Genomic DNA, 26,636 nt, shown 5'->3' on the forward strand with positions numbered 1-26,636 from the left:
AAAGGCGCGTTCCCTGCTCGGGCGCACGCACCGACCGCCGCCCTCAACCGCACACTGCAGCATTTCGCGCTCCGGCGCCGCGCCCCTCCCAGCTTTCCCTCATTTGCATATCCCACGGTTGTGGCCAATCAGTGCTCGCCTCTCTCGAAGCGGATGGCTTTTGCCTGAGAGGAAAGGGAGTGGCTGGCGGCGCATGCGCCGCGGTGGCTGACTTGAACCGAGGCTTTTATTGCTGTAGTTTATTTCCACCCCCTTCCCTCCTGTTCTCTCTCTCCCTCTCTCTTTCTTTTTTTCCGCCCTAGCTGGGGCTGTGTTGGAGGAGAGGAAGAAAGAGCAACAGAGGATTGTATTTGTCCCTTACGTTCCTGAAAATTGCTACCAGCAAGACCAGCTAAACGGTTGTACCTTCTTCAATTCTGCAAAAAGTACCAAGTCCTCTTCCCAGCAATTTTTGCTTTAAAGCTGCCCTTTTGAAATTATTTTTTTTCCAGGAGAGAGAGATGTCTTATCAGGGGAAGAAAAATATTCCACGCATCACGGTGAGTTGGGTACTTGGGAAATGTGCGTTCGGCTAGCAACCTTTTGTGGCCCTGAACATCTAAGGAATTTTTAAAAGAGGGAGATGGAGAGGGACCCAACTTTTTTAAAAAACATTTTTTCAGTTGCTAATGAAGGCGATAGTAGGGTGGTGGTGGTGGGAGATGCAATAATAAAGAATTATAAGGCACGTAGTTTGCAAGGCATTCAATTAGGAGCGTGAGTACTTGGAGATAGCTTTAGGTAGCGCGCCAGATCCGCTGTATCCTTTTATTGTCAGCCCGAGATGCTGCAGTGCTGGCCTGCGGGGTGTAAGCAAATGGATGCCAGATTGAATATGCATGGTTGAAGCTCGATATTGTTCTCCGGGCTGCGTGCTGCGAGGCTGGACTCAGGAGCTGCGATGGGGAGCTGGGGAAATGGATCCTCCCTCCCCGTGTCTTCCGCCCCCACCATAAAGGGCTTTCTGGAGCCTTCCTCCGGCTCCTTGGAAGAAGGGACCGGTTTCAGCCCGAAGGCGTAATGACAGCAGAGGGATGCTGAAAAGGGCAGGGTGTAGCGGAATGATGGGGAAACGGGAAGGGAAATCGGGCACCGTGATGAGCAGGAGAGGAGGGCGGAGGCCCGGGCCAAGGCTTTTTGTTGACTGGGGACAGGTTTTGGGTAGTTCTCTTGTTTTTTTTTTTTTTTTTTTTTTCCGCCCTCTTTTTTGAGGCTGGGGCCCTGGCAGGGCTCGGGGCTCGCTTTCCTGCGTCTTTTCTGCTTCTTCCGCCACCAGGGAGGCGTCCGTGTTGGCGCATACAAAGCGGGCTGGGAGGGTGGGCGCTGGGGACAGCGGCGAGCCGGGCTCAGAGAGGTAATGGCGCTGCGCGACGCGCCGAGCAGATGGCCCGGCCGGCCCCAGGCAGACAATGATCACAGCGGCCCGAGGTGTGGGCGCTGTTCTGGGGCCTGGAATTGTTGGTTTGTACATCACCGGAAAACCTCCGTGCCTTGAATTCGCGATGCTTCAGGGATGAGCACCGGTTCTTGATCCCACTCTCTCTCCATCTTTTCCTGGAAAAGTCTCCCCTGTCCTGTTGTCTGCATCCTGGAATGAAATCCCAGGGAGGGGGAAAGCCAGGGAAATTCATTGTTATATAATGCTGTGCAATCGCAATTGGCCAGCTGATTCCCGGGTAGAACCCAAGGCCAACGCAGGCACCAAAGAATCAAACAGCCGAAAGGTGCTGTAGGGCTGGATTTGGTGTGTGTTTCGCCCTGGTTGTCCCTGTGGCCCCGGGCACCCCTGCTTCCTCTCCATGCACAAGGACACACCCATCCGCAGGAGAGAAGTGGGAATAAATGCGCTGGGGAGGGTCCTGCGCTTGAGATTTTCTGTGATGCGCTGGGTTGTTCAAGGAAGGTGAGTTGAAGGCAAAGACCCCAGATCCCAGAGGAGAGCGCATGGAGCACCCAACGGTCTATGTTACTGCTGGAGGAAGGAGTCTGGGGAGCTAGGGAGTGGGGGTGGGGAGTAGATTTGCAGCAAGCCCCTGATAATTTGTTGTCTTCTTGAACAAACGAGGCAGTTTGGTTTCTCATTGACGTTGTGGGGAGGAAAAAAAAATAGGCAAACAATCAAGACCGATTTTTAAATGTGCGCCCCCTCCACCCTTGAAAAATTCTGGTTGCATTATCCTAGGACCCATAGCATGTTTTCCCTCCCTCCATTACCATGGCCAGTCTCTTATGTAAGAAGCCTTCTAGAAGGTACTGGAGTGAACAGGGCTGTGATATTTCGCTTTTTTCTTGACATGATGTTGGCTGGGGGATTTGTGGTAATGGCAGGAACAGATAGGTCAGTGACTAAGGGGCAGGTGGTGAAGGGCAGGGTTTCTCCTGGTCTCCCAGGCAATGGAAGCTCTAGATCTGGGAGAGGAGGGATTATTATAGGCTCAACATCTCCCAGCCTCAGTTTCCCTGTCAAATGAGAATAGAATCTTCTTCCATCATGTTCTGAGGCTGCAACAGCCTGATGTACTTGACAGGATTTTGTAGAGGTATTGCCATTGATCATGATCAGTTTTAGGAATTGTCCACTGTTTCCATTTGACTTCCCAATATCTGTGTCAGGATGAAAAAGCCCCTGCAGTGTTCAAAATGAAGATCATTTTGATTTTTAGTATGTCAGAGAAACAAATATGTGGAATGACATGTAAATTTTTTTTCTCTTTAGTAGCTTATAGATATATAAAAGATTTTCTGTAATTTCCTTTTCTTGGTAGCTGATAAATGTAGATGGCACTTGCTGTGAGTATTGTTTTTAGCTTAGTTTGGGTTAACCCTTGTCAAGATGAATGCTGTCCTTTGAGATGTGTTGCTTATTAAAGGGGTAATATATGGCTCAGCTTGTAAAGCTTGAATCCGGATTGAAATAAAATAGATGCTTATTCACTGAATACACCACCTTCACATTCCATTTCTTCAACAGGATTTGGGATAGCCATGAGGCATAATGTGGTATTTTTGTTACATTCCTGGCCTTCCCATGCCACACAGCCTTTATTTTTTTGCACAAATATCACCAGTTAAAATATAAGTGCATTAGGAATCTATAGTGATGTTAGATTTTAAAATTTGCCATCTCATCTACTTTATCATAAAACTTTTCCTTTTTCTTAACTACATAGTGAAAATGGTGTAATTTTCATAGTCCCTTCCCTCCCTGCTATGCTTGCTGTGATTTGCCTCAAAAATAAATGTAAATATAAAAGGACATTCTGAATTGAAATCTTGTTGTGGCTGGACCAAGTGTGTTTGTATAGGGTATCCCCTGACAACAGACTTTTGGTCACTCTTCCCTGACACAGACCTTGCCAAGACTCTCCTAAGTGTGGGTGTGTTCCCCCCCCCCCCTTTTTTTTTTAAATGAGGTTTAGCCAAAAGTCATTCAAAAAGTATTGTCTTCTTTATTTGGAATGTTTTCACTGCTCTTTAATCCCCGCCCCCACCCCCCCCCATTTTCTTTTGCTTTCAGGTTTAAGGTCTAATTGAAAGAGATGGTTGATTTTTGTAGAATAAGCTTTGCCAGTATGTTCTGCCTCATTGGATGATAAATTGTTTGCTCAGTACAGGTTCCCCTTTGTCACCAGAGCTTTCAAAAACTGGCTCATTGGAACATCGTTTCTGAATAGTACAAATGTGTCCTGCATTCATTTAACTTAGCACCTGTGTTCCTCATAGGTCGGCTATGTGTTGTGACTTTACTATCTTTTTGTTTCAGAGTGATCGTCTTCTGATCAAAGGAGGTAAAATTGTTAATGATGACCAGTCGTTCTACGCAGACATATACATGGAAGATGGGCTGATCAAGTAAGTGTGACTCATTATTATGTATATAGTATCTATATACCTCCCATTGATCCCAAGCTTTGGTACCCCTTTACACATGAAGTGTTGAATGTAGTGACTCAAAGAGTGACCAACTTAGTATCTGTTTTAAGTTCCATTTTGATTAGTGGTAATTAATGAATTTTTTTTTTTTTGTAATTAATGAATTTGAGAATTCATATTTGCAGATTTCAAAGTTGCGGCCCCCTGCCCCCACCACTATGCCTTTGGTAAGGTCCTATTTTTTAATGGAGGTGACAAAATATCTTCTGTTGTCAGCTCAGATACTTGCTTTAGGGTATGTTGACGGTGTGAAAGGTTTCCTAGAATTTAGTTGCTTGGAATGGACAATCAAAGGGCACAGATGCGGAGTACAGCCTCTCATCAGGATAACCACATCTGCTCCCTCAATCAGGAGTCCAAGTTAGAGGCGCTACAGAAGGATACCAAGTTAATTACCAAGTGCCACAGACAAATTACTCCCTAATCCTGGGGGGAATTTTAGTTTTTATTCTCTTAAGTGGAAACTGTCTCAAATAAGGCTGCCCTTTGTATGTTATATATTATGTCATGCAGGAGAACAACAGAACGGTTGTGAGTCTGGGTGTTTCTGGACTCTGGCGGGTTAAATGAGCAGAGTGCATACCAGTGTCCTCATGCCCTTCCTACTGGGACAGCTCCCAGGCTCTGGAGAAATAGCACATCTGCTTAACGACAAACACTGCACCCAGTGACATCTTTTAAATAAGCAGCTTTCATCAGGCACTAGCAGCAGGGCAGCCGGAGGAGTGGAAACCTGGATGTGCCCGCTGGCTGGAAGCTCACACCCTGATTTATGAACCGAAAATAGGGTTGAGCATTTCCACATTTAATGTTTTCTCCATGTGTGTTTCTTGTGACAGTCTCAGCTCTGGGCTCTCAAATGCTGTGACTTTCTTGTTCCATCTCCGCTCCCAATTATAAGGCAGCATGATTTGGCCTGGCAGAGGGACAGTGGCCTGGAAGGGAGGAGGCCTGAGTGCTATTTTTAGTCATCACTCATTTGTCTCAGAACTTTAATCAACTCCTCTTTGATTAATTTTTAAGACAGTAGAAAGATATAGTAAAAATATTTTCTTAAACATTGGAAATGAATCATGTCCCCAACATGATGAGTATTTGTTTGTCTGCCTTTATTATCTGAATGGCCAAGCACCTGTTTCCACATTTAAAAATCGCGACCATTATAGTGTTCACTTTTTTCCCCCTTTGGTTCCATCTCCACCCTTCCACCTCTGTTTTCTCTCTATTGAAAAGGATATGGTAAAAATAATGTTTGGAAAATGCATTCAGGTCTGAAGCAAATTGCTATTGGATAATTAGCTCAATGGTGTGTGTTACAAGAAGGTCAGATGACATATGAATACCTTGGGGCCTTGTTACCATTTGACCTTATTGGTTTCTGGTAGCTAATTTGAGAATGGGGCCTCTGGTGCCTTATGTAAATCTTGTTTTCTAGTTTATTTGGCTGCAGCGCCCTTTGTGGGTGAAGGGTGGGGGGGATCTCTGGTGATGAATGATGACAAGATTCTGAAAAGTCCCCGGCACATGGCAGAGGAGAGTTTGGAGCTTAGTGAAGATAAGCTGTCAGATCTGATTTGAATCCACATTTTACTGACTGCCCTTATCACCAACCCTGTTTATTTAGGCAAATAGGAGAAAACCTGATCGTGCCAGGAGGGGTGAAGACCATTGAAGCGCATTCCAGAATGGTGATTCCTGGAGGAATTGATGTCCACACTCGTTTCCAGATGCCTGACCAGGGAATGACGTCTGCCGATGACTTCTTTCAGGGCACCAAGGCGGCCCTGGCCGGGGGGACCACCATGATCAGTAAGAAACACCAACTCTGTCACCACCCTTAGAGCCGTGAGACAGCAAATGAGCCTGTGTGGTTGGGTCTCCCTTTGAGAAGCTGATGAACCGAGCAGTGGTTAGACCTACTAAATAAGGGTCTGGGTGGGCTCGCCTTTGTCTTATTTCCTTGCTCTCGCTTTCTGTGGAACTTGGTGTTCTCCAGTTGAATTTGAGCATCTGGTTCTAAGGAATTTTGGTAGGAAGAGAGGAATGGCTTCTTGATTTCTCTACTTGAGGACTTTTATCTTCTTTGACCCCAAAATGTTATTTGGTTGTGAAAGTACAGCGTTTGAAGTCATCTTCAAAGCTACCTATTTTGAGCCTTCACTCATAAATATTTGATTTTGATTGAAAATAAAAAGATTCCTAAGAGTGCTTCCTCTTGGAATAAGGACAGGGTTCAGCAAATAAAATGCCCAGCCAGGAAACTTCTGTTCCACTGACGTGAAAATCAAATGCGGTAAATGCTCTTTAGCCTGGGTTGGATATAAAGAATTAGGCAGCCCTGCTTGGTGGAGGAGCCACAGATACTAACTGTCCTTTAGATATGAAAACTGCTGGTACCCACGGCCAGGAGCCCTTTGTGTTGCTCAGAGGGCTGTGATGTTTTGGTTCAGCCAGATCCAAGGTCTATTTGCTGGACCCAGCATCGGTGCTCAGTTTGCTTGTGAACAGCCAGATTCCGGGAGGCCTTTTTGCAAATGTCATTTTTGTTTTGAGGAGGTGGGCACGCTGCCTGGTGGCCCATCAGGTACGTATTTTAGAAAAGAGATTTTTTTTTATCCAAGAGTGAAAGTCAACATGCTTCCTGTCTTATATGAAAAGCTAATAGTCTGGTTCAGAAGAGGGTCCAAGTGGAAGGAACTTCACCCCCGAGAGAAGCCAGAGTTTGTATCTTTCAGTGATGGTCTTTTTGACCTGTGGTTTCGAGGTCTGTCTGGATGCTTTTTTTCTGTCTTTCCTGAGCTGGAGCAGCATTGCTCTGCTGTCCCCTCCCACTTGGAATTTCCCTGCATTTTAAATTGCAAGCTCACTCCCTGCTTCCCTCCCTGTCCCCGTCTTCAGCTCGGAAGCATCGGGACAGTTCTTTCCTGTTTTGCCTTCCTTCTTACCATGAGACAGCCTCCAAGGTTGAGGCTCACTATTTCTGCCTAGCTCCAGGCCTTGCCTTCTAGATTGTGGATGCCATCCTTTGGGGGGCCCTTTGTGCACACCCCAGGACTTGGGCCAGTGCGGGAGGCTGCCGCTTGACCGAGTGGGCCTTTCCTCCCTGCCTCCAGGGTGGTCTGGAGGCCCACCTGAGTCAGGAGGAGCATAGACCATTTCAGGATCATCCAGGAAGGTCCACGTCAAGGTGATCTGCCTCCCTTCTGGGTGCAGACGTTGATCACAGAGGGTCAATAAGCCGTAAGTAATATTTCTTGAGCGAGTGGTTGGTGACGACTGTGGTTGGAGGAGTTGCCTGACAGGAGCCCACTGGTGTAGGGGAAATGCTCCCAACTGGAAGTCAGCAGTCTGGTTCCCTTCCAGCTCTGCCTTGCTGTGTGATCTTGCACAGGTCACCTCACTTCTCTGTGTCTTAGTGACTCATCTGCCCAGTGAAGGATTTGCTGACCTGGTAGTCCTCTGCAGCTCCCCCATTTGGTCAGGCTCTGAGCTCAGTGAGAGATTTTACCTTAATGCACTTTTCTTGGCAGACGCCGAAGGGCCCTGTTACTTGAGAGGCCCCGTCCTCTCCTGCATTCCTGCATGTGTCTCTTCAACCCTTACACTTGGCCGTGCTTTGGCCCCTTGCTCTGTTTCGTGTCCCTTCCTGCCTGCCTTCCCCCGCCACAGGGGCACATCCCTTTTGGCTGCCCCCCAGCTTCTTGTGGCCTTCTCCCCCAGAGGCTGTGGGCTTCTTTCCATTCATCCAGGTGGGTTCCTTCTGGGCAGTAATGAGAGGCATCTCATTCCAGGGCGCCTGGAACAGTCGGCAGATGGCCCCATGGGCAGATGGTCAGGGGAGCGAGCACTCCAACCGGCTGCTGGGCCTGCTTGCAGGGAATGCGAAGGCTCCAGGATCAGTCGGTTTGGCTAAGGAGTGGGGGGAATTTAATGAGCGAGCCTCCCAGAACGTGATCGGAGTCGCACACTCAATTGAGGCAGTGTGCGCAGGGGCGTCACACCCCAAACTCCACTGCTTTTGTAGCCTGTGAGAAATATTAGCCACTCCTGCAAATAACCCCTGTGGTTGCTGACCCGTGTAGGATTCCCATCCGCCCGCCGTTCCCTCGGAGGGGAGGAGTAGCAGTACAGATGAGAAAATCGGGATTTTTTTTTTTTTCTGTTTTCTGCTTTCTGTTCATGCCTTGTGCATTGCCTCAAGTCAGCGAGTGGCCAGGGCTTACTTTATAGAGAAGGAGGCTTGCAAAGAGCACTTATTCAGTCCAGCTTGGTTGGTACGGAGAAGCTGCTTCTTCAGGGAGACCACAGCGCCTTGAATGCTTGTTGGAGCCGGGAGGAAAGGCTGGGGGAGTTTTGGACACATTCAAGTGCAAACTCGATGTGCCCACGGCTACTGCATAAAAAAGCAGTAGAAGGAAATTGGTACGAAGACCACCTGCACCGCCTCCTTCTCGTCTGTCTTTCTCCACACCTTGTCACCTGCCCTGGCCCATGTGTCTTCTCCTGTCCCTTTGCTGGCTGTATGTCTCCCAGGTCCACAGACCTTAGAGGTTCCATTTCTGACTGCCATGGCATTACCCATGAGGAACATGAAGCCAAATGTTCCCAGTTTGAAAAAGGTGACATGTCAGTAGCAGAAAATAATATTATGGCCATCAAACAGAACCTGCTACGGAGCTGCCCAGTAGGATCTTTGTGAGGGCCCCGGCGCAGGGCAGGGGAATGCCTTTCACCTTTCTGTGGGTGGGTGGGGATCCCAGACTCAGCCTGCAGGTGCGTCCAGACTGGCCCAGGGGTCACACAGGTGGTGGGATGTTGCTTGGGGAAATGCTGTGGACTCCCCCCCTCCCAAGGGCTTTGTGATCATCAGAGTTGTTAGGATCCTGGAGCCTCCAGGAAGCAGGTGGGAATGGCTGCTTCCATTCTGCAGAGGGGAAGACCAAGGTCAGGTGTCAGTGCATCACTTGCGGACACATTCCCTGTGCCCTGGGGAAGGTGGCAGGCATGTTGCACAGCTGCAGCCCTGGCCCTGCCACTTCTGGCTGTGTCACCTTGGCCTAGGTTGCCTCATCTGTGAAGTGGGGACAGTTGCCACAAAGATGGACTGTGGCTGTGTCAGCACGGTCCCTGTCCTATGGGAAGCACTGAGATGTGCAGGGGCATCTTGTGGGGACCACCAGCCCCATCTCTATGACCTACCAGAGCTCTACTCTCCCTAGAGAGCCAGAGGAAAAGAGGCCGCAGCTGCCCAGGGTGTGGCCTGAGCATTCATGTGTTGTCCGGGTGTGGGTGTGGTCAGTGCCCTGTGCCTACATATGTCAGGTGTGTGTGTAGGGGTGTGTGTGTGTGTGTGTGTGTGTGTGTGATCTTAAGAGATTCTGCTTCCTGGGTCCTGCCCCACCTACTGAAGCGGCAGATCTGCCAGTGGAAACCGTGAATCTCTTTTAATCTGGCACTTGTTCGAGGCACCCGGGACACTGTTTGAAAGGACAGTAGACCCTTGGTCAGAACAAGAAAATTTGAGGGGAGACTCACGGTGGCTTTCTTTTGCCTGATCTTTTCCCTGGCAGCTCTGGCCAGGTCTTGCCAGTTCTTTTAACAGGTGGCAGAGGGTACACACCTGTGTGGTCATTGAATGAGATGCCATTTAGCTCAAGTCCAGAACAATTTTGATTATACTGTGAGCCAGATCCTGATGGAAAGGACAGAGAGAACGAGATCGAGTGGTCCCTGGGTGTCTGGGGAGGTGATTCCAGGAGCCCCGTGGATACCAAAGACTGAGGATGCTCAAGTCCGCACATAAAATGGCCTGGCAGGTGCATGGAACCTCCCACGTCCTCCTGCATACTGAAGTCACCAGATTATGCCTATGCCTCGTACATGTCACACTGTGTTCTTTAGGGACTAAAGACAAGCTCAGCACAGGTGCAGTTTTTATGAATATATTTGATCCATGTTGAGTTGAATCTTTGGACACAAAACCTACGGATGCTGAGGGCTGACTGTGGCTCTCAGGAGTCCGTGCCAGATCTGTGCGCTCCGGATCTCCAAGGATTAGGAGTCACTGCTCTGAATGTCATTTCTGTCCACCTGAACTCCAGTCTGTCCCGAGAAGTGCAGAGTCCAGGCACAGACACCCAGGGGGACGTCCTTGTCATACTGCAGAGGTGGGAGGGGTGTCTTGGTCATGATGGGGTGAGGAGGTGCTGCCACACAGGGCTGGAACTCTAGACCTGAACTTCTCTGTGCATCTGCCAGGATGTGTCTTTTGTACCTTCATTCACCTGTCCCCAGGCATCTCTCATCCTCTTCTCCTGTACCTCTGTGGTGCTGCCAGCCTCCAGTCCTGGAGGGCTGTTGCCACGTCATGCTTGTGAGTCTTGTCCCATGTTGTCTCGTGCACCTATTCCTTGGCACCCCCGATTCTGTGCTTTGCCTCTTGCTGAGGGCCCTGCTCCTCGGGGAGCCTCTGTGGCTGGGCTCTTCCTCCAGCACACCTGCGCTCCTGTTTCCTCTTCCTCTGAAACCTTCAGTGGCTCCCTCTTGCTTGGAGAATGCAGCCCAGCGTCAGAGTCCCTTGATGTGGCTTAGTCCTCGTGTCTAGCCGTGACTCATGTCAGCTCAGCCAGCGACGCGTTGCCTTTTCTGCCCCTTCCTTATTTCCCATGGAGCTCAGCATGGGTGCTTCCTCTCAGGCTCCTTCTTAGCCCTCTTCCTGGTAATCTCCTGATGCCTTTGTACCTGGGTAGACTTTTATTTATTTTTTTAATATATTAGGCATTAAATGCAGGGGTGCCTGAGGACTGAACTACACCCCCAGTCTTATTTCTTTATTTGTTTTGAGTCAGTCTCACTAAGTTGTTGAGGGTCTTACAAAGTTGCTCAGGCTGGCCTTGAACTTGCAATCCTCCTGCCTCAGTCCTGAGTCACTGAGAATATGGTGTGCACCACCGTGCCTGGCAGACAATGAATGGGCTTTTATCCCTTGGCCCTTGTGGTCAGTCGGGGCCCCCCTGTTTTGTTTTTGTGTTCCCCACTCCCCCCACGCAGTGTCTCAGTGCTGAGAGGCACCCATTGATACCCAGGCTTGAGTGAAGGAATCCTCCCATGAATCTTGGTTTCCTGCTTGGCTGGTGGGTAGGGAAGGAGGGTGTATGTGTCTGATGTTAACAGTGGCTGCTCCCTCAGCAGTGTCCCCTTCTGCCACAGCCCCCTAGTTCTGGTCAGCTCTGTTAGCAGTTTGGGAGGGAGACAGAAGGGGAAGTCCAGAGCCCAGGCTTCGACCTGGTTGGGATGGGCAGCCCCTCTCTCTAAACTGCTCTCGCAAAGCGCTGGCACTAGCCGCGCGCTGTCACACTGGTCCTCCTAGGGCTGGCTCTCTGAGCGCAGCTTTGGGTGGAGAAGTCACGTGCCCCAGCACCCTGTGAACTCAGCAGTCCTTCCCAGAACGCTTTGGGCTGGTCCCAGGTCTCTCTGTGAGCCTCGCCTACGGAGGCAAGAGGCCTGGGAGGGAGGCGAGGAGGCTCCCCGAGGAGACGTGGCTCAGGGCCCCGCTGCGGTACATCTACTGCTTGTCATTTTTTCATCCATGTGGCGTCTGGGATTGCTCCCTGTTGGTGACAGGCACACATGTGTGAACACACACACACTGTAATATGGATGTGTCTGTAATTGATACTTTGATGATTCCCTTTGCAGCATTCATTTGACTGGGGTTAGAAAGTGTTTACTAAAACACCCGACCACATCAGACCAAGTTTCAAAGTCCAGGACCGAAGTTTTCACCACAAAATCTGCCCGTGGTCTGGCGATTAGAAAGCCACGTTATCCGACGGGCTGCTGGGTGGGCTTTCCCCTCTGCTCCTCTCATCTCCCCAGGCCCTGCATGGAGGGGGTCCCACGCTTCGCCTAAGCCTTCAGCAGGCAGACCCACGGGGCTAGGCCTGCTCAGGTGTCCTTTGTGAATCTCAGTCCTAAATGCCTGGACTGGACGGTTCTGCCCACTCCCTGGCGTAGTTTGGGCTGAATACTGGATACTGATATGGCTGGTGGGTAGGGAAGGAGGTCCCAAAGGTCCAGCCCAAAATGCTTTCCTCGTGAAGGGGGTTGTTGTGTTGGGCTTGACTGGCCAACGGGGAAGGTCAGCGGGCATTATGAAGCCTTTCCAGAAGCCGCGGCATTTCTGTGTGACTCTCTAGACCTTAATTCATGGACATCAGGCAGTTCCCGTAATCCACGGGGTCTTCCCCGGACCCTGGTCCTGAGAGCTGGCAGTGCAGCCTTGGGAGTCAGGCCAGCTCACGAAGAGTGCGCCTTCATTTCTTGAGATATCTGTATCCTCCTGGCCCCTCTTCTCTCTGGCCCTTCTTGGGGGTGTGGCGCGCAGAGCTTGGAGGATCTCAGTTCTCAGATGTTTCCAGAGCCTCTTGTCTGGTTTTCCCTGGAGTGGGTGTTCAGACTATTGGGAAGTTCTCATCCATCCTCCCTCCTGGCCGGAACGGCAGCTAGAGCATCAGATTCTCAGTGACCAGCCTCCCAGCTCAGGGTTCCTCGTTGCTGGACAAGGGCTCCATGACACGCGTCCTGGGCTCCCCTTGCCCTGTGTCCTGGCCGAGTGAGCTGGGCACAGACTTCTGGAGGCAGGGCTTGTGCTCCCTCCATGTTGACATGGCTCTGGTGTGCATGGGAACTGGCCATGCTGGGGGCCTGACAGGCCACTGAGTGAGTCTGACAAGAGCCCTGGCCCAGTGCTTCTTGTGCCCTTACAAGCCTTCACACTGTCCCGGGCAGCCTTTCCCATGCAGCCTGACAGGGCGCCCTCCAGCTGACACCTGGGGCTGATGGAGGTGGAGCTGTGCTGGTTGGAACGATGGGTGGAGGTGGTACAGTGGGAGACCCCCGTCCTTCCCCGTCTTCCCTTTCTGACTGGAGAATCCTAGGGTTTGGGGTGTGTGGTAGGAAACCACCACATTCCCTCACTGCCTTTCTCCATCGCTTACCTTCCCTCCACAGCTTGGCAGTGTCCCTGGTCCTGGCCAGTGTCAATGTTGAACTGTCAAGGAGATGGAGTTCATGAGACAGGGTGTCTCCAATTGGTCACTTAAGAAAAGTCCTCACCACGCTGAGTTTCCAGGGCTGTCCTTCAACGTCCCTCCTTCTGTTCAAGAGAGGAGCTGGGTTGCAGCACCCATTGTATTTCCCCTAAGTTTTGGCCATTTTGCTTTTCACATGAAAATCTGTCAAGGTGGGCTGTAGGCCTTTCTTGAAAAGCACGAATGGAACCCAGTGTTCAAGAGGGAAATCAAGCACCCGAGGGTGTGGTGTGCGCTTCTCACCCCCCACGGCTCTGGACCTCAGTCACTGTAGGAAGGGCCTTTGTCTCTCCTCCCTCCTTTTCCCCTTCTCTGATTCTTCTCAAGAGATGACTGCTTCTATCTCTGGGTTTGAGGGCCCTGCCTCTAACTTGCTGCTATTGTTGGGTGAAGCCATTTGCCCAAATTCCTGGCTTTGAGTTGGCCTCCACGGCCTGGGTTAATGATAAAGGGGAATCACAGTGAGTAGGAATTAGAGTTCTTTCTGGTTAACCCATTTGGGAGGCAGCTTTCTTTGAATGTGACTAAATGTTCCCCTAATGACAGAGAGGATGCAGCTGGGGGTTGGGTCGCGGTGGCTGAGGCTCCTCTCCAACGAAGGAAATTTTGCAATGAGCTTGGGCACTCACTAAAAACCATGGCTGCCTGTTAAAACCCCGGGAGAGTTTTAACAAAATACGGAGACCAGAGCTTCTGACCTAATTGTTCTAGGGAGGCCTGACATTTTGGTACTTTTGAAAGTTCCAGGTGATAGCCAGGGTTAAGAACCATGGATCCCAGAGCTTGGTCCAGTGTTGGACTTCCGGCAAAGCCGAATAAGTGTTTGCCAAGGTTTTCCAAAAGCGAGTGGTGGCCTCTGCTCTGTGACCCCTGCTCTGTCTTGTCCTCTTTGCAAAGGGAGAGGAGGATCACACTGTTGTGACCTGGGGTGTGCAGGCTGGGGCTGAGCAACCCTCAGTTGCTGACCTTGGTGTCCCAGAAGATTGTGCTGGGCTAATTCTCTGACAGACACCGTTTAGGACTTGCAGTCAGTGGGGCCAGAGGCAGTGAGAGGAAGAGGGCTGGGTGTGGTGGGACGGGAGGGGGCTGAGGAGAAAGTGGAGCTGGACCAGGCACTGCTGCCCCAGGCCACCTGCCGTGCAGCTCTCTGAGAAAACCCTCGTGTCTTTAGGTTAAATCAGTAATGTTTATGACCTAATCTCCCTCTAATGATAGGCCAGGACTGGAATCCTTCCTTGTGGGGAGCCTGTGAGGAAGAAATTAAAAGATGCTGGTAATAACATGGCATCAGGGACTCTTAGGGTGACCATGCAAATCTTCTGGCCCAGCCCCTCTCTTGCAGCTGGGTGGAATTCGCTGGGCCTCGCGCGCTTCAGAGGGTGAGATCGCAAGCCACACAGCAGGCTGGGGTGGGAGAGCTCCAAGAAGCAGATTTAAGTCCAGTTTTCCTTTCTAGTATTTTCTGTTTGAGAGCGAGTATCCTAATGTATTTCCAGATGGAGATAATAAGACTTATTTCTTGGGGTTATGTACAGAGTCAATGAGTTTATTTACTTATTTTACATACTATTTAAAAATGTTTGTTTTGACACTCTGATCTGTTTTATCTACTCTGTCCATCATCCATCTATACTATCTTAGTTTGGGTGATTGTATACATTGTGTGGCTTTTGAACAACAGAAACTTATTTCTCATGATTCTGGGTGCTGGGAAGTCCAGGATCAAGGCACCTGCAGATTCGGTGACTGGTGAAGGATCACTTTTCAGTTCATAGACACCTGTCTTCTCACTGTGTCCTCACTAGGTAGAGGGTGAAGGTCTTCCTTGTGTCTTTCAAGGGCACTAACCCCATTCATGTGGGCACTACCCTGCTGACCTAAGCCTCTCCCAAAGGCTTCACCTCCTGACACCATCGTGGGGGCTAGGACTTCAACATAAGACCTAAGCATTCAGACCATTACTCACTCCCTTATCTGTCTGACTGTCACTCAGTATCTATTTAATCTAATCAGATATCCATCTATCTAATCTACCTACATATCAAATTTCCATTACCTGTCATCTCCATTTAATCATCCATATATCTTATCTGTTACCTGCCTAGTGGCTATTGGTCTTCTCTCCTGTCTAATCTGTCTGATCTCTATGTGTCAATTATCTGTTTATTTCTCCTGTAATAAGGATGCAGTTGTACCTTATCTGGTTCCAGATGGGTTATGTCACCTCACTGCTACTTGATGAGATCAGGAAGAGGCTTGTTAATCTTCGTGAGAATGTAAAGGAGTTTGTATTTTGAACACAGCTGGAAAAACACCTGCATATAAGAAGCCCTCTCTGGCCTAAGGGTGTAGCTCAGTGGTAGAGCACTTGCCTCATAGGCACAAGGCCCTGGGTTTCATCCCAGCACTGCATAAATAAATAAATACACAAATAAATGAATATCATCCTGTCCTCTCAGAGGCTAAGAGGGGTTTTTATACAAAAAAAAAATGCTTCTCACTTTTCCCCCCTCCAAATAACTCAGGAGAATTTGAGGCCTAGATTTTCTTGATGACACATCTGGTCCCACATATGTAAAGCAGGGCCACCAGGAAACAGTTCCTCAAGTCAGTCACTATGAGAGTCATCGGAGACTGGCCTCATAGTTGCTCACTGTGCTGTGGACCCCCAGAGCCCCTCGTTTTCCTGGCTGACACACTGCATGGGCTGTGGGGTGGATTCTGTCCCCCCAGCACTGAATCCCCCTCCCCGCTGTCCTGCAGTTTGCTGAGCATCCTGTGCAGGGCTCTGGGTTTTTCCTCTGGCCCTCCTGGTGAAAATTCTTCCCCATGGGTGCTTGGTTAAGGAGGTAGTTAGTCATACAGGGCCCAGCACATGGGGAAGTGGGCTTGGGTGAGGCCTGCCTGACTGCAGAGTCCTCCCCTGTGGGCGGCACCATGAGCCATGCCTTCCTGTTTCAAGGCATCAAATCCATGGACCAATGGATCCCTCGAAGTCATTTCACACAATTAGATGGGGCTTGACCCCTGTTTGTAGGCTGAGCATTAAGTTATTGCCCAAATGAATATACTTATATATTCTACTAATCATGACCCTAGGACAGTTGGGCAAGACAGACACACCCAGACATGTGTCACTCTACCTCTCAGGGCCTTATGTCAAGTTCTCTTGTCCTCTGACGAGCTCTGAAAGGCAGTGGCTTTGGAATTGCTTTCTGGATTCCTCCACAGACCTGCCAGGGGTTGAGGGCAGGATTCTGTCCTTGCAGGATTCCATTCTTTTCACAAGAGGCAGTGAGAAGAAACCGAGGTCATTTGGGTGGAGCAGATGGTCAACGTTCATCAGGAATCTGGGCCATGCATGTTCTGTGCGAGCCGTTTCTAATCCTTCCGCCAGCCCTGAAGGTTGGGGGGGCTGATCCTTATGCTAGACGTGAAGAATCAGGAAGCCTAGAGAAGCCAGTGGACTTACTCTAATCCTCAGAGCTTGCGAGCATGAGGACGGGGTTCTGATCCAAGCTTTGCGCTAGTGGCACTCACAGATCACAGAATTGAAAGGTAATGTTTTCTTTTTAACATTTAAAAAGTACTCATGGATGCCGGTCTGTACCCAGCACCATGCAGGGTGCTTTGCAGAAATCTCAGATGCACACCTTGAGTTTGCCATCAGGCATCAGACTACCTGTCTAGTGCCAGCAATGGGAAGATTCCAGAACTCAAGATCTCTCCTGCCCTTTGGTCCAACCATCACTTAAATGACCCCTTTCTGTAATACAGAGGGGGAAAATGGTCAGGTATCATGCATCTGCTCCTAAGCAGGAGGCTGCACCCCAGTGGGGGTCTATCGAGTGTCTCTGATGTCCCAACAGAAGCCTGGCTTGATGACCTAGATTTCCCCTGCATCCCAGAGGGGCATTTGGAGAGTCCATCAAGAGGAGTAACTGATGCCACGCACTCCCCAGCTGAACCTAATCCCTCCTGGGAGCCCCAGAGTCCCTTTCTGTGCAGGGCCAGATTGAGCTGATTTCTGTGCCGCGGGCTGCTGCCGGGGCTCCTTGTCCCTGCCTGGGTCTCTGCTTTCCTCATTTCTCTGGGTCACTTTGGCACGGTCCTCTGTGAGGTTCATCAGCTCAGCTCTTCCCAGGTTGGTCTGGGAAACACCCCAGGCACGTGGCATTTTGTTTCGAGGAGGGACAGGGACAGGAGGGACAGGGACACAGGGGGAAGGGGACTGTATCTCAGGTTGGCGCCGCTGTGCTGGGCATTGTTTTCTCCTCTGTGTAGATGATCCAAGCATTCTCCAAGGAAGCATGAGGTGTATGGAAAGAATTTGAGGCCCTGCACTCTTAACACATCTGCATGTGCTGGAATCAGGAGACCCGAGTTCTGCTCTCCACTCTGCCTCTGATTAGCTCAGGCGAGATGCCCCACGTCTGTGTTGGTTTCTTAATTGTCAGGAGCTTCTCTGGCCGATCAGGGTTGCTGTTAGGTTCAGGGGCATGGTGGATAGGACAGAGCACGCGCAGGGTGCCCACGTGGGAGAGTGGCCCGTCAACCCCGCTTTGCTGTTGAAGCTCTTTATGATGACGCTGGGCTCCCGAGTCACTGAAGGACTAAGTCTGCAGCCCCTTTATTTCAACATTCACCTCTTTTTTCACCCTTTAGTCAAGAGTGGTCAGCATCGTTCTGAAATGGCTTCTGTTGATGGTAGAGTTCCAGAGTCACGTCCTCAGCCACTGCTGAATTCTTGTTGTGTGTTCGGCTGGGGGCTGGGGCTGGAGCTCAGGGGTAGAGCGCTTGCCCAGCGCATGGGAGGCACTGGGTTTGATCCTCAGCACCACATTAAAATAAGTAAGTAAGTAAATAAATTAAGGTATCCTGTCCATCTACAACTAAAAACATGTATCTAAAAAAGGGGGTTCAGCTCTCTTTATTGAAGAGTTCTGGTTTTACTCCACTTTCTGTTGCTGTAACTGGCTGCCATAGACTGGTAATTTATAAAGAATAGAGGTTTATTTGGCTCATGGTTCTGGAGGTTGGAAAGTCAAAGATTGGTGCTGGCATCTGGGGAGGGCAAAGGGCGTCACGTGGTTAGATAGCAAGCATGCCAGCTAGGGTCTCTCTTCTTATAAAGCCATCACAGGAGAGCCATCCAGTTGTCTGCTAAAGGCCCCACCCCCAGACACTGTTAACGTATGAATTCGGAGGTGGTTTCAAATCCGTGCACTTTAGGGGACAGTTCTTCCCCTTCCCCCCATGAAATCATTCCCCATCTTACTTTGGAAGAGGAGGATCTGCTGTGCTGAGTTTTATACTTTAGATCTTAGAACGTGGGTGCTGGCAGAAAGCACCCCAGGACAGCTGCGTGCCACCTCCCTGGTATGCGTCCTCCCCCGCTGGGCACAGCCTCCTGCTTATGGGAGATTCCAGGCACAGGGTCACTTCCTAAACAAGGACTTGTTAATTATGGCTGGGCTGGAGTGCAGGCTGCAGCTTCAGGGCAGCATCCTGCTGTCCCTCAAGGATGGAGAGGAGCCTCACACCTGATGGAAAGCCTAGCGAGGGCTGAGTCAGGGACATGGACCTGTGGGTTACAGTCCCCCTGTTTCCTGGGGACAGCTCTAAAGCCTGGAGAGGGGGCATGGCCTCTGGTTGTGTCCAACCTGTGTCCTTTTCCCGGTGACCCTCCTTCACATCATTGTTGGTGCTGCCCTGGGCACTCAGCAGGTACCTGCGACGGGTGCCCTCAGGGCCAAGGAAGCTCAGCTCCAGGAAGCAGCTCCCTTTCCGGGGGCGGCCAGGAGGGTGTACTGACCCTCCTGGTGCTGAAGTGTGGGCTGAGGTGCCGAGGGAGTGGGCTCTGTCTGCAGCAGGTGGAAAGTTCTGGCAGCTCTGTTGCCGGAGCCCTCGGCCTGTGTGATTGCGTTTGAATTTCTCTTCTGTCTTGATTCTGAGCGGGTCTGATGGTCGAGAAGCTACGGAACATTCCTGCTTCTGACCCGGTCCCCTTCTCCAGGTCACCCTGCCAGACCCAGGTGGCCTCTGGTGACGGATAGGTGCCCCGAGCATGGCTTCAGGAAAGGCCGTTTTCCCTGGTCGCTCTCCCTGTGTGAGCCGGCCTCCTTCTCCTTGTCTGGGAGGCACTTGGCGGATGGGCTGCCCTTGCTCCTTCCTCCCTGTGAGCTCCGGAAGGGATTTTCTATGGGAAAGAAGATCCTGAGTCAGAGTCTTGTCCTTTAGGGTTATAGCTCCCTCGCCCTCTTTTTCTTTCTGTGTTGGTTTTATTCAAACTCTTTTGATACTTTTAACATTAGTTTTCAGAATTTAGATATGATTTGTGTTCCTGTAAAATTCATGCTTTTTAAAGTGTACCGTCCAGTGATTCTCCCCATACTCACAGCCATCACTGCTCTGTAACTTCAGAATATTCTTGCCACCTGCTGCGGATTGACTGTGTCCCCCAAAATTCACGGGTGGGAAACTTAGTCCTCAGGTCAACAGTGTGGAAGAGTGGGACCTTACAGAAGTGGGGAGATGCCAGCGGCTCTGCCCTTCTGAGTGGGTTAGTGCCATTGACCTTAGAAGTGGGCCGGTTGTTGTAACAGGGGTTCCTGATGAAGGGACGAGTCCTGCCTCCTCTCTGGCACATGCATGCTCCTTTCCTCCGCTCCACCTTAGGATGGTGCAGCAGAAAGGCTGCCATATGCAGGGCCCTTGACCTTGAACCTCCCAGCCTCCAGAACTGTGAGAAATAGTTTCTCTTCTTTATAAGTCACCTAGTCTCAGGCATTCTGTTATAGTAGCACTAAACAGACTAGGACACATCTAAACAAGAAACCCCATACCAATTAGAAGCTACTCCTCATTTCCCAAGCCCCAGGCCCTGAACACTGCTAATCTATTTTCTGTTTGTACAGATTTGCCTATTCTGGAAACTTCATATAAATAGGCTTTTGCACCTGGTTCTTTTCTTTAGCATATTGTTTTCAAGGCTCAGCTGCATTGTAATATGTCCTTCATTCCTTGACAACATTGTCTGGATATACCATCTTTTGTCTCTCTAGCCTTCTGTTGGTGGCATTTGTGTTGTTTCTACTTTTTAGTTATTGTGAAAGAGTAATGTACCTTCGTGGTCATTTTTTTGGGTGGATGTAGGTTTTCCTCTGTCTTGGGAATGTACCCAGGAGTGGCATGGGTGTACCCAGGAGTGCTGGGTCACACGGCAGCTCTTTGTTTAAAGGAACCTGCAGACTGTTTCCCAAATGGGTCACACCATTGACATTCCCACAGCAGGGTGTGAAGGTCCTGATGTCTCCCCTCCTCCCCACCCCATGTCACCGTTGTCATTTTGAGAACAGCCATTCCAGGGGGTGGGAGGTGGTCTCTCATAGTGCTGTTGAGTTTGGTTTTATTTTAAAGCCCACTTGTTCAGACAGAATTCTTGAGATCAGGGACACCCCAAACAGTGGAGCTCTCAGTGCCCCACCTGAGAGTCCCTGGGATCCTCTTTCTGGGGTTCACTATTTGTGGCTGACTGCAGTGGCCACCGCCACTTCTCCGGGTTTGCTCTCGTCTCCTGGTGGGGCCCAGGGTGAGACCTGCTTTACTGCCTTTTGTGTCGATCCTGGATTCTGCTTTGTGGTGGAGTGGGCAGTGGGTGGCTCTGTGCCCGGGAGGGGGCAGGGTGGTGTCCCGCAGCCTCTTCCTCCAGTCCCCCTGCTCACACAGCACTTCTGCAGCCTGTAGGTACCCTTGACCATGACCCGGGGTCTCCTAGGTCCTTGCATTCCTGCCTCAGATGGAGATCCCCTCCAGAGGCCAGAATAGGAAGAATCATTTCCTTCTGTACTTGTAGTTTAGAGGGCCCTTGCTTGTGGCTGCTCGCTGTGTAGACCCTACCTGCTGTGAGACAGATGGGAATGTCCCCCACGTTATGCCAAGGAATGGCTTGAGGGGAGAGGCTGAGGGGCTCTCCCGAGACCACCCAGTTGATAAGATACCGAATAAGGACTTGAAGCCTGGTCACTTGGCTTGCTGGCCAGCAGTTGTCCTGGTTGGCATGTCACTGGGCCCTTCACCATCGGGGGCACAGTAGGCATGAAGCGCGGTTCCAGGGTGTTGATTTGACTCCGTCCTTGCCTTCCCCTGTTTCTGATGTATGGTGATGAGCACGGCCCCTGCCAGGACTGACAGCTGAGAGCACTTGCTAGACTCCAAGGCCTCGTTTGTGGGCTGATGAGGGGCTGAGGAGAGGAGAGGATGAGGTCACCTGCACAGTACTGTTGCAGCCTTTGCTTTTGTTTAAATAAAAGCAGATTAGTGCTGTGGTTTCCACTGCTAAAGAAACCCCCATGCATTGGTTTGCTCATTCATCGATCCATCCATTTAGCCGACTTGTATCAGGCCAAGTAGCTGGTCCTCGTCTGGGCATTAGAAGTACAGTTAACATCTCTGTTTGCAGAGAATTTGCCATCTACTGGGGAGTTCTACAAAGAAATTATTAAAATGGAATACTGTGTGCTGGAGGAAGGTTCTAGAAGAGAGAAGCTTCCTGAGAGAGTCAGGGAGGCCTCACCCAGCAGGCCCAGGGTGTCCTACCCCTGAAGCCTGGCTTGTATTTCGCCCCCTGGGTCTGACTGTGAGTTGGCAAGAGAAGGTGGTGGACACCCAGAAGAGAGACGTGCAGGGAAGGATGGAGGCTTGTGGAAACTGGTGAGAGTTTGGTATGTTTTAGAATTTACAAGTAAATCAGTATTTCTGGGTATTGAAAACAAAAGCCTATGAAGGGCTTGGGAGGGGGGTGGGGGAGGCAAGGAGTGGGGAGGGGAGGCTGGCGGGAGCTGCGGCTTGCTGAGGGCCTGATGCCATGAAGGCCCTCCTGTTGGAGGGGCAGAGCTGGGGCTCCAGCGCGGTTCTTCTCAGTTCTTCCCCCGTCTCCAGCTCTTTGTTTTCTATTGCAATCTCCCCACATCCAGCTCCCAAGGAGGCAGCCCGGCTCTCACTGACAGGGCTGAATTGGGTGTGGCCCAGCAGGGCTGTGGGAGATGCTGCAGGCTCGGGGCAGAGGACTCTTCCTACTGGAGTTTCCGGAGGGCAGGAAGGGGACTTTGACAGTCAGGTCTTTGTTGTGCAAGGGAAGATCTGCAGAATGTGAGCCCGAGGCAGGGGACTTTCTGGGGAGGTAGGGCTTGGCCTGTGTCCCTAGACTCTGGTTTGGCCCTAGGATATTCACTGCTCACTACTAGTGGGGCGGGCTATTTTTCTTTGCTCTGAGCCCCAGTTTTCATCGACTGTGGGTACGTACACGCCTAACGTAACTTGGCCATTTCCACTGTTTTGCAGCGTGCAATTCATGGCATGTTCACAGTCACGTTATTGTCACCAGTATCACCTTCCACCCACGGACCTTTTTCAGATCTTCCCAAACTGAAGGTCTGTCTCCCTTGGACAGCTCCCTGTTCCCTCCTCCCCAGCCCCCAGCGCCTGGCAACCACTGTGCTACTTTGTTTCTGTGAATTTAGGGATGTCATAGGAGGGAGATCCCAAAGCCGAGTCCTGCTGGGTCTAGCACATTTCGCTAGGCTGATGTCCTCGCTCTTTGTCCGAGTTGTACCATGCGTCAGAGCTTCCCTCCTTTTAGATACGGAATGATCTTGCACTGTGCGTGCTGGTTTGTTTATGCGCGCTTGGGTTCCACCGTTTGGTAATGTTGAAAAATGCCACTGTGAAGGTGGGCACCCGAAGTCTGTCCATGCCCCTGCTTTTCCTGCTCTTGGGTATGTGTCCAAGTGTGGGATTGCCAGGGATCATGGTCATTCTAAGCCATGGTTTTCTGATTTCTAATATGATTTCAGTTACTGTGCAGCATAAAGTGGGTATGATACACGAGGTCACTGAGTGTGTGCCTGGCACATGGTCACTGTTAAGTCCTTTCCCCAAAGGTCCTTTCCACCCTCTTCTGGAAAGCTTGGTCTTTATAAACTGGCCCCCATCCCCTGCACTGGGCATGGAACCCAGGGGTGCTCACCACTAAGTTACATCCCTACCCTTTTTATTTTTTCTTTCAGACGGGGTCTTGCTCTGTTGCCCAGGCTGGCCTTGAACTTTGGACGCTCCTGCCTCAGCCTCTTGAGGAGCTGGGATTAGGGTGTGTGCCACCATGTCCAGCACCCAGCTACTTTTAACTATTATTATTATTATTTTTTTGCCTTGGGAAAAATGTTACTTATTTATTTATTTTTTTAAATTACAGCTTAACGGTTATTTATAGTAGTTGGGTTTTATTCTGACAAACTCATACATGCATGGAAATCGGTTTCAGTTCATGATCCAGGGGTGCATGGTTCTTCCTAGAAGAGGGAACCAGCCCCGGAAGTTGAAGCCCTTCCCGGTGAATCAGGGTTCTGGGTGGCCTCTGGCACAGGCAGGGCTCAGCTCTGAGGTGGGGCTGCGTCCCAGAGCTGGTCTCGCTGTGTGCAGGTTTGTCTCTATCTTTCTCTGCCGCCATCCTTGCTGTCCTCTCTGTCCTCCTCTGTGCCCATAAGGCTCCTCACTGAAGCTCATCTCTCAAGTCTTTGCTCAGGGCAGGGCCTGGATGACCTTTGTCCATTGTGCGGCAGCAGGAAGATTCCAACTCTGAGAGTCTACAGTCACCTCTCTCCAAGAGCAGTTTGGGGACTCCCATTTTGGCCAAATGGAAGTCCTCTGGGCAGTTTTGTAAAGAATGGGAGAGGAGTCAGCTGGTCAGATTTGGGTAGCAAGGTGTCATTGGGTCCTGGGCAGTCGTGCCGGTGAGGAGGTGAAAACCATCCAGTACTCTGCCAGGTCTGAGGGCCAGTGGCTGCTTTCCCTCGGGATGCTCTTGGAAGGCTCCTGAAGGAGGGGTAATGGACTCAATTGGAGAAGAGGAGGTTAAGAGCTTCCTGGGAGCCCTGCCTCCCTCATCCTAGATGGGCAGATGGAGCACAGAGCTGGGAGGTCAGCACCAGGTGCCCCTGGGGCTCTGCGGCTGCCATACTCTGCACACTCCTCCACGGCAGAACTGAGGAGGAGTCTGACGTGAACCATGTCCACCCTGACCCCTTCCTGCCAAGTCTTGGGTTTGCCAGGGGGAGTTGCTATGTTTTGGATGTCCTTTGTCCCCTAATGGTTCATGTGTCGGAAGCTTGCTCCTCTGGGTGACAGTGTTGGGAATGGTAGGGACCTTTAAGAGAAGGAGCCTAAAAGGAAGTCCATAGGCCACGAGGGGCGAGGGGTACCCTCAGAAGGAATTCACAGTTTTTCTGGGACCCCTGAGTTCTCAAGAGAGCAAGTCATTCAAAATAAACTGGAATAAGCGATTGTTAGGTAAATTATGTATGGCTTTCTCTGGGAAGAAGTAGTACATAGTCATTAAAAACCATTGTGGAAAATATTTATTAATGTGAACATGTTCATACTACGTTGGTGGGACAAGACACAGACTATAATCAGTATGTCTAGTTGGATACAAGGGTTCTTTTTTGGAGATTGAACCTGGGACTTGTACATGCTAAGCACATGCAGTACCTCTGAGTCATGCCTTCAACCCTCCCCTGTAAAGAGTTTTCTTGAAGTGTAATTTACATACTTCCCTTTATTATAATACTACTTTGTAAAAAATATACATGTGTGTTTATGTTGGTCTGAAAAAAGGTTATATAGACATGTGAGCACATTAATGATCTATTAATATTTGTGTGATTGGAGGGATAGTGGAAGGTTTTGTTGTGTTTTTCTCAGTCTTTCTGGTGTTCCCGGGTTTGGGCATTGAAATCATTTTCACTTCAAGGAATTTTTCTCTAAAGAATAGTTCCTTTGGAGCTGTGCTTTGCATCTGGGTTATTATCTCTTATCTCTGGCCTTCCTGGGAAGGAAGAGAACATACTGTGAGCGGGGGTTTGCATTTACATGTGGCGGGCGTGGTTCTGGGCTGCCGGTGTCACCTGGACTCTCAAACCGTCCACACAGTCTTAAAGAGTAATTACAGGCTCCCTGAACAACAGGTCCCTCACCAGGCTTGAACCTCCTGTCCAGATACATTGGCTTTTACTCAGAGTCTTGCTAATCAACCGGGGACAAAAAAGACCCATTGACCCATGAGCTCTGGCCTGAGAAGGGCTGACACCATGGTACAGTGGCTGAGGTTCAGGCTCGCGGGATGGCACGCTATGTTTTTTTTGCTGTGTTTTTGAATTCAGTCCAGGTTCCTAGGAGGAAAACACCCATCAAATTATGTTGGCTCTAGATTGGGCCCGGTCAACACATGACATCACCGAGGCTTCCTTCCCTGCTGGACTTCATTTGGAGGGGACGCAGGAGGGATTGTCCAGACTCCGCCTGCCTTTGTTCCTGAGTTTAGCTGTGGTCCAATGGCTGACCTGTTCTTCACTGTGTGTAGCCAGACTGTCCCGGCGGCAGCTTTTGTCCAAGGGTTTGGGTGCTCACATGCTGATTAGAGTCCTGGGTACCCCCTGGTTATTATTTGAACGAGGTGCTCTTGATTTTATTATAAGAATGTATCATCTGTCCAGAAATGATGTCCTCAAATAGAGGTGTGAGCATCGCATCATGTATCTCAATCCGTCATTTTGCAGAAGGCTCATGGTAATCTGATCACACTGGTTGTTTGCAGATAGGCCTCTAAAAATGTCAACAGGACCCTTTCGCTGATCTGCTCAGTGTTCTTTCCGGTCACTGTCATTGGCCTTTGGAAAGCGGCAAGTCTCAAGTTTATAGTCTTAGTGCCTTCTTAAGAAAGGAACAACAGGAAAGAAAACTGAGTCAGAACCATCCTCTGCACGTGGAGGCCTTGTGGTGTGACTTCTTTTTCCTGATGTTCTGCACAGCCCTGTAATCTCTTATTTTTGGCAAGCCAGCACCGAATCTGTGGTCCTGTAGCCCGTGGCAACCAAAGCAGAGACAAACAGAGGAAGTGTCATTACCCACATATTTCTCCAGCCACCTCATCTGGCCGACACAGCCAACGGCCACCCCTCCTTGGAGGTGGAGTTCCTCAGGACTGGCAGGAGGGGCGGACCTCGTCCCCACGTGGAGCACCGCTGGGTTGTCGCCACAGCCCCCAGGCTTTCTGTTGCTCATTATATCTCTCGTCTTGCTGTAATTTGTTCATAGTCTGGAATTTATTTCTGGCAGACTGTGGAGAGAACTGGGAAGTCTCCCGTGTTTCCTTGCAACGTCCCAGGACCCAGGAAGTAGGGAGGGAACTCGTCTCCACCCTCCCCTCCCTGTCACGCTCACACACACACACACACACACACACACACGCACACACACATGCCCATGTGAACATGCATGCATACATACGTGTGGGGAGGGCAGAACTGGGGCATCCATCCAGCCTGGGCTCCCTGTATTTCTGGGGTTTTGAAAGTTGGAGTCATTTCATCATCTTCAAAGCCTGGTGGAGATGGAGCTGATGTTCCCTGGGACCCCTGGGACCCACTCGCAGGATTAGGTTTCTTTGCTTTTGATTGGAATGACATGAATTCTGTTAATGAGGACAGCTTGGCTTATCTGTTGCTACTGCCAGTT

The 26,636-nt window shown here is 50.3% G+C and overlaps 1 protein-coding gene across 1 annotated transcript in view; it reads left to right on the top strand.

Annotated features, from left to right (window-relative positions):
- Positions 1 to 211: 211 nt before the first annotated feature.
- The window catches only part of LOC114085726 (dihydropyrimidinase-related protein 2), a 62,473-nt gene continuing 36,048 nt past the window's right edge, over positions 212 to 26,636 (top strand). Inside the window, exons 1-3 of the mRNA XM_027926959.2 lie at positions 212 to 539; positions 3,803 to 3,891; positions 5,597 to 5,781. Of these exons, the coding sequence (XP_027782760.1) occupies positions 501 to 539; positions 3,803 to 3,891; positions 5,597 to 5,781 (313 nt within the window). The 5' untranslated portion in view covers positions 212 to 500. The remainder of the gene's footprint in view (positions 540 to 3,802; positions 3,892 to 5,596; positions 5,782 to 26,636) is intronic.

This window comes from Marmota flaviventris, chromosome 3, assembly GCF_047511675.1.
Source record: "Marmota flaviventris isolate mMarFla1 chromosome 3, mMarFla1.hap1, whole genome shotgun sequence".
Classification (NCBI taxonomy): Eukaryota; Metazoa; Chordata; class Mammalia; order Rodentia; family Sciuridae; genus Marmota; species Marmota flaviventris.